This window comes from Mchenga conophoros, linkage group LG12 (assembly GCF_057382185.1).
Source record: "Mchenga conophoros isolate Kocher_MC1m ecotype Shallow Benthic linkage group LG12, M_conophoros_male_GT1.1, whole genome shotgun sequence".
Classification (NCBI taxonomy): Eukaryota; Metazoa; Chordata; class Actinopteri; order Cichliformes; family Cichlidae; genus Mchenga; species Mchenga conophoros.
The window spans coordinates 14,087,218-14,096,804 of NC_140537.1; the positions used below are offsets into that span (position 1 = coordinate 14,087,218).

The 9,587-nt window shown below is 41.1% G+C and overlaps 2 protein-coding genes across 4 annotated transcripts; both read left to right on the forward strand.

Moving 5' to 3' along the window:
• Window positions 1-120: 120 nt before the first annotated feature.
• Window positions 121-5,266, forward strand: carnmt1 (carnosine N-methyltransferase 1). 3 transcript variants are annotated; one of them, XM_085293875.1, is made up of 9 exons: window positions 121-430; window positions 711-852; window positions 1,199-1,394; window positions 2,732-2,901; window positions 3,083-3,223; window positions 3,336-3,514; window positions 3,870-3,983; window positions 4,368-4,471; window positions 4,564-5,266. In XM_085293875.1, exons 2-9 carry the CDS (start codon window positions 713-715, stop codon window positions 4,759-4,761), a joined length of 1,242 nt encoding a protein of 413 aa, XP_085150001.1. In that variant the 5' UTR covers window positions 121-430; window positions 711-712; the 3' UTR covers window positions 4,762-5,266. The 3 variants fall into 3 exon arrangements, with proteins under 3 accessions (XP_085150001.1, XP_085149999.1, XP_085150002.1); XM_085293873.1 differs by having other exon boundaries at window positions 121-852; XM_085293876.1 differs by having other exon boundaries at window positions 121-852; window positions 2,735-2,901.
• A 1,127-nt stretch (window positions 5,267-6,393) lies between these two features.
• Window positions 6,394-7,891, forward strand: LOC146562263 (uncharacterized). Its single transcript, XM_085293103.1, has 2 exons — window positions 6,394-6,870; window positions 7,118-7,891. Exons 1-2 carry the CDS (start codon window positions 6,502-6,504, stop codon window positions 7,277-7,279), a joined length of 531 nt encoding a protein of 176 aa, XP_085149229.1. The 5' UTR covers window positions 6,394-6,501; the 3' UTR covers window positions 7,280-7,891.
• Window positions 7,892-9,587: the final 1,696 nt, after the last annotated feature.

The following is a 9,587-nucleotide window of genomic DNA, read 5'->3' on the forward strand; positions in this document are numbered from 1 at the left end:
ATGGTTTTAGTATTGTTCTACCTGTTTTTGACAAGTAGAAGATAAAATACAAACAACAGGATTCCCAGCATCAGCTTTTCTCAGGGGTAAACAATAATATAGCATGTTTTCAATCATCTTTATTAATAATGATGCGTTATTGTGTAACATGCATAGATTTTGCACTAACACACTTGGAAACCTCTGGGCCAGGCACATGGAAAACCAAAAAAGGCGTGAGATAAAGATGCATACATCTTAAACTATCAAGTCATGCACTATTGCACTTTATGTCAAAAAAGACTGAAAAGACTAAATAGTCATTTCAATATTTCACATTTAATTTGACTGTGAGTACAAATAGCGTTTATTACATGTTATTACATTAAATACATTTTATTTATTCTCTTGAAAGGTTCATGCCAGCAGGGATTAGGCTCTTACCAACAGAGTAAGTTTTCTGAGTTGAGTTCAGAATGCTTTTACTGAGCTGAGTTGCATTATTGTCTGTATTTATTTTATATTTGTATAATATTGTATTTATTTATTGTATTTATTTAAAATAAATTGTTAATTTATAGATTTTTTTAAAGACAAAGTGTAGTTTAGTCACCTGACGCTACGTGGCAGCACTGCGCATCGTAGAGTCTGCTGCGCTGAAAACCAATCAGAAGAAGAAGAAGTTTGCCTCGCTTTGATTGGATGTGAAGGTTTTTTTTTTTTTTTTCAAGATATGGCTGAAACAACAGGACAAGAAGGAGCTAAAGGTGGACCACATTATATAAAAGAAAGAATAAAATACAGCCCGGAGGAGGAGGCCAGGCTGGAAAGGAAACATTTCTGGAGAATAATTGATGCTTTTAGATATTACAGGTATGAAAAGGTTTTTTGAAATAAAGACAGGCCGCGGGTGTTTTGTGTCAATACATGGCAGTGTTAGCAAATAATAGCATAGAGAAGAACACCAAGTCTAAAGAGAAAAAAAAGGCTTACTGATGTGTTTAAACTGTATTTAAACGTTAAATTGCGACACCTACTTTTGAACCAACTCTGCTCGCTGCATTTGACCTCTTTTGATCAGCCCTTTCTGCCTTTCACACTGCTCACAACACACTTAAATACAGTGAAAGAGAAAAAAAGTGAACCTTGTGCACAGTATGGTTATGGTGATCAGTGTAGCTGGTGAAGCCTGAGTCTCAGCTCTGTGTCTTCCTGCCAGGATCCATGTTCAGGAGCAGGTCAAACGCGCGGAGCGTCAGTTTCAGAGTCTTCCGCAGCACCACCAGAATCTGCTGCCACACGTTTTGTCCAACCTGGCCCGGATCGGCCAGTGTGCGGACCACAACCAGGAGGTGCTGCAGGCCATCGTCCACCACAGCCTCCACATGTTTGAGAACATGGAATACGGAGAGAGGGTATGACTTAAATCTGCTGTATGAACTGTAATCACAGATCCAGAGCTGGCTATTTCTAGTGTTTTGTCTTTTTCCTGTGATTAGTAAGGCAAAAGTGAGGACAACTATGAAAGAGATGAAGAATAGAAAGGCAGTTTGAGCTGGATGACTTACCTTGGGTGGTATAGAGATGTCTGCAGGAGAGGGCAGTGCACTTTTTAACTCAATCTTTTGAGTGAGAGGATGCCTGAGGAATGAAGAAGTCTACTGCTTCTGATTTTCAAGAACAAGCTATGCAGAGCTGTAGCAACTACAGAGAGATAAAGCCGATGAGCCAGGATATTGGAAAGAGTTGTTGAAGCTAGGTGTGAAGAGATGTGATGATCTGTGAGCAGCAGTATGTCTTCATGGTGAGAAAGTGCACTATGGGTACGATGTTTACTTTGAGAGTGATTATGGAGAAGGTCAGAAGGAGTTGCACTGTGTCTTTGTGGATCTGGAGAAAGCATATGATAGGGTGCCAAGATGGGAGCTGTGACGAGTAGCAGACAGGTATATGAGCCTGGTGCAGGACATGTATGAGGACAGCAAGACAGTGGTGAGGTTGAGGTAAGAGTTAATGATGGGTTGGAGTTAGGTGTGCCTTTTCTTGTTTGCAGTGATGATGAATAGATGAGGTCAACCAGAAGTTTCCATGAGTTATGATTTATTGCAGACTTCACTGTGATCTGTAGTGAGAGTAGAGAGCAGGAGGAGGAGGAGAGCCTGGAGAGGTGGAGGTATGCTCTGGAGAAAAGAGGAATGAAAGTCAGTAGAAAAGCAAGGCCAACTACATGTGTGTATGAGAGGGAGTTACCTGGAAAGGTGAATCTGAAAGGAGTGGAGGTAGTGAAGGTGGATGCGTTTAAATACCTGGGGTCAACCATCCAAAGCACTGAAAAGTGCAAAAGATACATGGGGAAGAGAGTGCAGGCGGGGTGGAGTGGGTGGAGATGAGGGTCAGGGGTGATTTGTGAACAGTGTCACCCAGTCCTCACCCAGTGTGGTCTGTAGAACAGCAGCTTGAGTGAAAAGGAAGGCTTACAAGATGGTAGTGAGTCCTGCTGTTATGTATGGTTTGAGCACGGTGGCACTGACAAAAAGACAGGAGGCCAAGCTGGAGATGTTAAGATTTTCATTGAGTGTGACCAGAATGGATAGGATTCATGGATGTAGTGAAGGAGACCATGCAGATGGTTAGTGTGACAGAGGAGGATGCTTGGAAGGGGATGAGATGGAGGCACATGATCTTCTGTAGTGACCCCTAAAGGGAGCAGATGAAAAAAGACTGTGACTTAATGATGTCTCCATTCTTTTAGCAGGAGGATCCAAGGAAGATTCGTCCATCCTCTACATTTGACATGGACAAACTTAAGTCCACCATAAAACAGTTTGTGAGAGACTGGAGTGAGTCAGGCCAGGCTGAGAGGGACTCCTGCTATAAGCCCATCATCCAAGAGATCCAAAGACTTTTCCCAAGTGATCAATAGTAAGGAGCTTACATGGTAAATTGGACACACACATGCATGCCAATAAAGAGAAAGTCAGTGTTGCTGAATATGTGCATTCAGCTTTTTGCATGCTATAGTTTCAACATCTTGGTGTGATTATGTGACTTACACAGTTTTTTTCTATGTGATATGTGCATTTTGTGCATTTTATTATATCAGTGATGTGTCTAAGGTGAGCGTGCTGGTTCCGGGTGCTGGGCTTGGCCGTCTAGCCTGGGAGATAGCTCGGCTGGGTTACATGTGCCAGGGAAACGAATGGAGCTTCTTCATGCTCTTCTCCTCAAACTTTGTTCTCAATAGGTAAAACTTACACAGAAATGCACAGGCTGAACAGACACCTTAACTAATATTTTCTTTTGCGTCTGTAATCGCTACTCTTACTCTCCTTGTCAATCTTCACTGCTCTATTCAGGTGTGAAAAGGTGAATGCTCTGACACTCTACCCCTGGATCCACCAGTTTAGCAACAACAAGCGATCCTCTGACCAAACACGACCAATCAGATTCCCTGATGTCAACCCTCAGAGCTTGTCACTAAATGCAGACTTCTCCATGGTAGCAGGGGACTTTGTGGAGGTCTACAATGAGCCAGGTAAATAAAATGTATCTTTAACCTATGAGATATTTCTAAAAAGGGGACCAAACTTTACTCATGTTGGTCGAAAGTATACATTTTTACATCTACAAAAAGCACAATATAATTGACTCAAACTTTTCAATGTGGATGTACTATAAAATATGCTCACTGGTCACTTCATTAGGTACATTTTGCTTCTGCTGGTTTGGATTCCCTTTGCCTTCATAACTGCTTTAGTTCTTGATGGCACAGATTTAACAAGGTGCTGGAAACGATGAATACATCTCACTCATGTCCACCTTAGTAATATTAGTAATAAAAAAAATGCATAAGTATTAATAAAGATTATTATATTTTGTGTTTCTGGCAGAGTCCTGGGACTGTGTGGCTACCTGCTTCTTCATCGACACGGCTCATAATGTGTTGGAGTATGTGGAAACTATCTGGAAGATTCTTAAGCCTGGTGGAGTGTGGATCAACTTGGGTGAGTGTCCGTATTCAAACTATTAATAACTACTGCAGGTCCTCATTAAGCTAAGCTAGTTATAGTTGCTGCATCTTATCATCCCCCCATTAAGGCCTTATTAGATCTTCTTCACTCACTCTGTAATATCTTTTTATAGGGCTGGATTTTGTTCACATTAGTAATTATTTATGTTGACTTTTTTTTTTGGTTTGTTTAGAAAAAATGAGCCATAATAATAAATAGAGGGGATCTTTATATTTCTTTTTTTTTCTTTTTCAGTTTTAAAACAAAATTGTTTTGATTGAATAGAAAGGAAACACGAGTCTTACTTTCACATGGATGAGATTTTCTCCTCTTAAGTCGGTGAACTTAACAGTGTAAACATTCTTTAATATTTTCAAGGTCCACTGCTGTATCACTTTGAGAACATGGCCAACGAGCTCTCAGTTGAGCTTAGCTACGAAGACATTAGGACAGCGATGGTCAGATTTGGCTTCCACATCGAGGTAACCTGAAGACCTAAATATTACCGCTTCAGCCATACGCTTGTCCGAAACCTTGCTCGAGAAGTAAAATCAAATTAAACTTCCTCCCGCAGGTGGAGAAGGAGTCAATGCAGACCACCTACACAGAGAACGACCGGTCGATGCTGAGATACGTTTACGACTGTGCCTACTTTGTTGTGCGGAAGCCTGCAGAGCTGCAGTACTTTAATGGTCAAAACGAAGACCAGCTACAAAACTCTCCACCGGCTGCTAAGTCGCCACGCCGAGAGGGTCCCGACAGCCCGACGTGACAAGATGTCCATTTGATAAAACCAAGTGAAAGCATAAGAGCACAATCCTTGGCTGAAATATGACAACAAAGGAAAAGGAACATTTTCCTTTTGGCCAGATATATTTTTAAAAATGTCTGCCCGAATCCACAAGACCTTGAAGTGGCTCAAAATGGGGAATGTAATATGAAGTAAGGTGATGTGATATGAAGTAAAGTGATCTGTACCATCTGAACAAAAGTCAAAATACTGGGTCTGAGATGAATCACTTACCATTGGCTGCTACTTTGTGTTTGTGGTTTGTGTGTCAGCTGCTGGCCACGAAGACCATCATTTTGTTTTTAGGCTCCGTGTGTGCATGTGATAGGAGAATGTGATAGAAGAATGTGATGTGAATGCCTGCTTTTCCTTTTTTTTCCTCTTTTATGTGCCAATAACTACATCTAATATTTTTTTTATATTGTTTGTTTTGGACTGTCATCACACTTTGAAATAAAGCCGCACATTTTAAAAATGTGATTCTTCAGTTTTACTTAAACACATTTTCAAATACATTAACACCAACATAACAGAAAAGACGACAACAGGTCGACGATATCTAGAATCTCTATATACAAGTATCATCTTGTGAATGTTGCCAATAAAAACAAAGGTAGTAGAATTTGAAGAATCATTTTTTTTTAATGAAAGTTTGACCTTATTTGAGGTCAAACATAGTTTTAAATAGCTCTATATAGCACTATTATAACCTTCAGATCAATCTATTGACCTTAAAGGAGAGGTCAGAGGTCAAATGTGACATTCTATTTATAATCTTTATAAAGTGTCCCAAAAAGTTGATTCTGTTTATCTCGATGTAGCATTTTCAGTGTGAGAAAGGTTTTTGTTATTAATCCAAGTGACTTCTTTAGTTCAGCTGACTGCAGGTTTCCCCAACCTTTAAACAGTACATCTCTATAATGACTGAAATTAGCACCAATGACTAACAATATGGTGCATGCTTTCTATATGTCGACAACACACATGACACTTGTCATGTAAAAAGCTTTTCTGTCAGTTTTCGACCAATAATACATTGAGCTAACAGGCAAAAAATTAACCAAAAGCAGTTTTAAAAAGGTGAGTTTTGAGTTGTTTTTTTAAAAAACAGCTACTGAGTCCGCAGTTCTTAATGTTTGGGGGAGAGAGTTCCACAGTCTAGGGGCCACAGCTCTATCACCCTTAGTCCTCCTCTTAGTATTTTTTAAAGCAAGTAAGCCCTGATCAGATGACCTCAAAGACCTGCTAGGGACATAGGGCTGTAGCAGATCAGGTAGGCTGGTGCCAGTCCGTGCACAGCTCTGTAGGTCAAGACCAGGATCTTAAAATTGACTCTAAATTTAACAGGAAGCCAGTGTAACTGAAATAACAACGGTGTCACATGTGAGTACTTGGAGGATTTTGTCAAAAGCCTAGCTTTCCTCATCCAGTGTCAGTGCACATATTTTCCTGAACCCTGATGTACACAAACCAATGAGTATCAGGCAGTGTTGTAAATTGCAGGAAGTAGATGAGAGTTAAGTGATTGGAGACTGGGTGCTCTGGGCGGGGCTAGAAAGCAGTGCTCTATTCTGATTGGTTCTTTGCAATAATTCTACTACCGGTGCTCATCATTTCGAGATCGTGCATCACTAAACACGCTCCTGCGCACTTTCGGTGTTATCCAGCAATTACAGGGATTTCAGGTTTTCTGTGCACATCGGTGGCGTACCGGCAGACTGCATGGCAAAGAGGCGCGCCGAGGACACTCTGCTGCACAACTCTCCCTCCAAGAGGTGTTTCCGCTCCCTTTGCGCTGTTGACATACAGGCGGAGAGCATGGCTCCGTCCGGGGGCGTGAGCCCGCCGTCCCTCCTGGCTTTGCTGGGGACCCGCTGCAGAAAGAGGCCGCAATATTTCGATGAAGAAGAGACCGCTTCTTATCGCAAGACTTCACACTACGATGCCAGGAAGCGTGCAGTAAATGTTTCGGCGGTGCAGACGTCTGGAAGTTTCCAAGACCGTCGCAGCTCTTCAGTCACGAGCTCCCAGAAACGACCACGAGAGGGCAGCGAGGAGCCAGATACCGCTGTTCCCAAATCTAATGATAAAGTAAGTTATTGAGAATATAACAGAAGTCGGGGATGTTCACTGCAGTTTTAGCGACCATGCAATACAACTGAATTTGGTGTGATTACAGTGAGTGTCCACTAGATGTCACCATTTACACATTCTAGACTTGTTTTTACTGTACTCTGTATAGACCAGTGAAAAGGGGACTGATTGGTCAGCAGGTAACAAAATGTTGCCACGTTGTTGCGTTTGTACGTTACATTTCTATCTGTCTGTTCCCTTTCAGGCTGATGAGGACGCAAACACTGAAGACTGCACTTACAACTCCTTCCAGTATTGGAGGGTGCCTTTACCTGAGCTTGACCTTTCACTGCTAGAAGATGCAAGCGCCCACTCAAAAACAAAAGACAAGTCAAAAGCATCTTCTTCTGACGCCATGGAGACTTGAAGATGATTGGTAGTACAGCGAGGCCTATTGAAAGCTGCCTCTTCCCGTTTAAAGCATGGGAACATGATGAGGACAATGTGATGTTCTTCAGCAAATAGAGGCATCAAGAACAGGTTACTTGAAATGCATCAAGGTGAGATGCGATAACCGAAACCTGCCAAGGCTGCCCCTGTAGAGCAATACAGGCTTTATTTATTTTATTTTTTCCCCCTTAAGTGGAAAACAGTCTAATGCAAGATTTCACAGACCTAAGTGGAACTTTTTTCAAACCTTTTATAGATCCAGCAGATTTGTGTGACCAGCATTTAGACAGCCTGATAACAGCAGTGACTGATCTCCCATGTTCAATGCTGAGTCCTTACTTTGCAAACCTACAGTTGAGTAGGATTATATAAATATGTGTCTAACTAATTAGAGATCTAATTAAAGATGTATGCTTGGTCTGCAGATAATAGTTGCCTTTCAGAACAAATTTGGTCCAGTTGTGTAGGGTTGCACTTTTTAAATTGTGTGACTGAATTGTTGGTTGTACATTTTGTACACATCTGATTGCCAGTTAGAGCTGGTTGTTACATGCCTTTGTATTCATTGACAATAAAAATATATATTTGTGACTTTTCTTTTAATTGTTTGGTTTTATTTATGGTTTTATCAACGATAATGCTGACCACCCTCTACACCACATACTTGACAGGAAGCGGAGATCCATCTGTAACACATTCATACCACATGTATTCACATTTTATTAGGTCTGAAGTATTGTGGCCAAAATGATAATCATGATTATTTGTCACGATTATTCAAAGAGTGACAAAATTTTTTTTATTGCACTGTAACAAAAAAAAAATAAAAATGCTTTCACATCTGTTAAGGTTTTTGTGTTAACATTCAGCTGATCCTCAGCTCTCTTTGCATACCATTTCTGTTTGGTAAACATCAGTTGTGCAGGGAACAGCTGTGGTTGGCGTATCCAGGCAGGTGGTCAGATGCTGCATTATAAAGCACTTTGGTTTTAAATTTAAAACAGTGGACTGGGCATCGGATAATTGTGCAGCCATAGGCTGATGTATTCACAATTACAAGAACTGAGCTGAAAATCAGCTGCAATGGCTCTGATGCAGTGATGAATCTTCAGTTGACTGCTCCCTCAAGAGGCCACCACAGTGAAACATCTGCTTCTATCTGACCCCATCAAGAGCATCCTCTTCTGTCACACCAACCCTGCACGTGCTCCTTCACTAAGTCCATGGATCTTTTTCATGGTCTTCTTATGTCTTGCTGCTCCTTTTTCTACATCCTTTGTCCAATGGAGTGAAAAATCAAAATTTGAAATTTTCCATAGAAATTGCCATGAGAATGCAAAGAGGAGGGCAGGAGAGAGGTGTAAAACATGACCGAGGCTGTGTCATGTTTTGAGCTGCAGTTTAGCCAATGGTGTTGTGGAGGTTGTCAAAACTAATGCAAGTATGAAAGCACAACAGATTTTGATTCACCACATATCACCATTTGGAAAGCATCTGATTGGCAGTGGGTTTATTCTTGCATGATGATAATCTCAAACACATGTCAGTACGGTATAAATATACCTGAAAAGAAACCCACACTGGAACACTATCTTTCGTGGATTGGCCTCCTTAGACCCCAGACCTCAACAATACTGAAGCAGTGTGGGATCCTGGTGATAGAGAACAGATCAAAAGGCAGAAACACCTAAAGACCAACTTTGAATGTGCTTCAAGAACCCTGAAGAACTCTTTCTGAAGACTACTTGAAGAAATTACAAGAAAGTTTGCCTAAGAGAGTTTGACTTTGTGTGTTTGGACGTTTCAATAAAACTGAACCTGCACCTATTTCTAAATTTCCTAGCTAAATATAAATATTAGAGGGGTAGCTCAAGATTTATCTATCTGACAGACATCTGCCATATATTATTATTGTTATTATTAATATTAATATTATTATTGCAATGGAAAACTTGCTCTTCTGTCCTGCCCAAGTGTACAACCCTGTTTATTTTACTGCCACTGCAGGTGTTTTGAGCCTCACTGCGCTGTGTGAAACTTTGCTTGAGCCAGAGCTGACGACACTTTAGTAAGATTTTTGACTCACCAGTGTCCACTTTCACCAGTCACCACATTCCTTCATGAGAAAGAGGGGGAGAAACCCTTATTGCCTCAACCAATAAGGGTGTCTCCACTCCTTAAGTTTTCACCTCCTTGACAACTTAAGGAGGTGAAAAACTCCTAACCGAGCTGGAGGGAGGAGGCCATGAACTCCCCAAGGCTTCCTGGAAACCTGCCCTTTGGAC

Bases quoted from the DNA above. Each gene is read 5' to 3' on its own strand.
- LOC146562263 (XM_085293103.1), top strand. From the start codon at position 6,502: ATGGCAAAGAGGCGCGCCGAGGACACTCTGCTGCACAACTCTCCCTCC. The intron at 6,871-7,117 runs GTAAGTTATTGA...GTTCCCTTTCAG, and splicing joins TTCCCAAATCTAATGATAAA to GCTGATGAGGACGCAAACAC.
- carnmt1 (XM_085293873.1), top strand. From the start codon at position 713: ATGGCTGAAACAACAGGACAAGAAGGAGCTAAAGGTGGACCACATTAT. The intron at 1,395-2,731 runs GTATGACTTAAA...CCATTCTTTTAG, and splicing joins ACATGGAATACGGAGAGAGG to CAGGAGGATCCAAGGAAGAT. The intron at 2,902-3,082 runs GTAAGGAGCTTA...TTATTATATCAG, and splicing joins CTTTTCCCAAGTGATCAATA to TGATGTGTCTAAGGTGAGCG.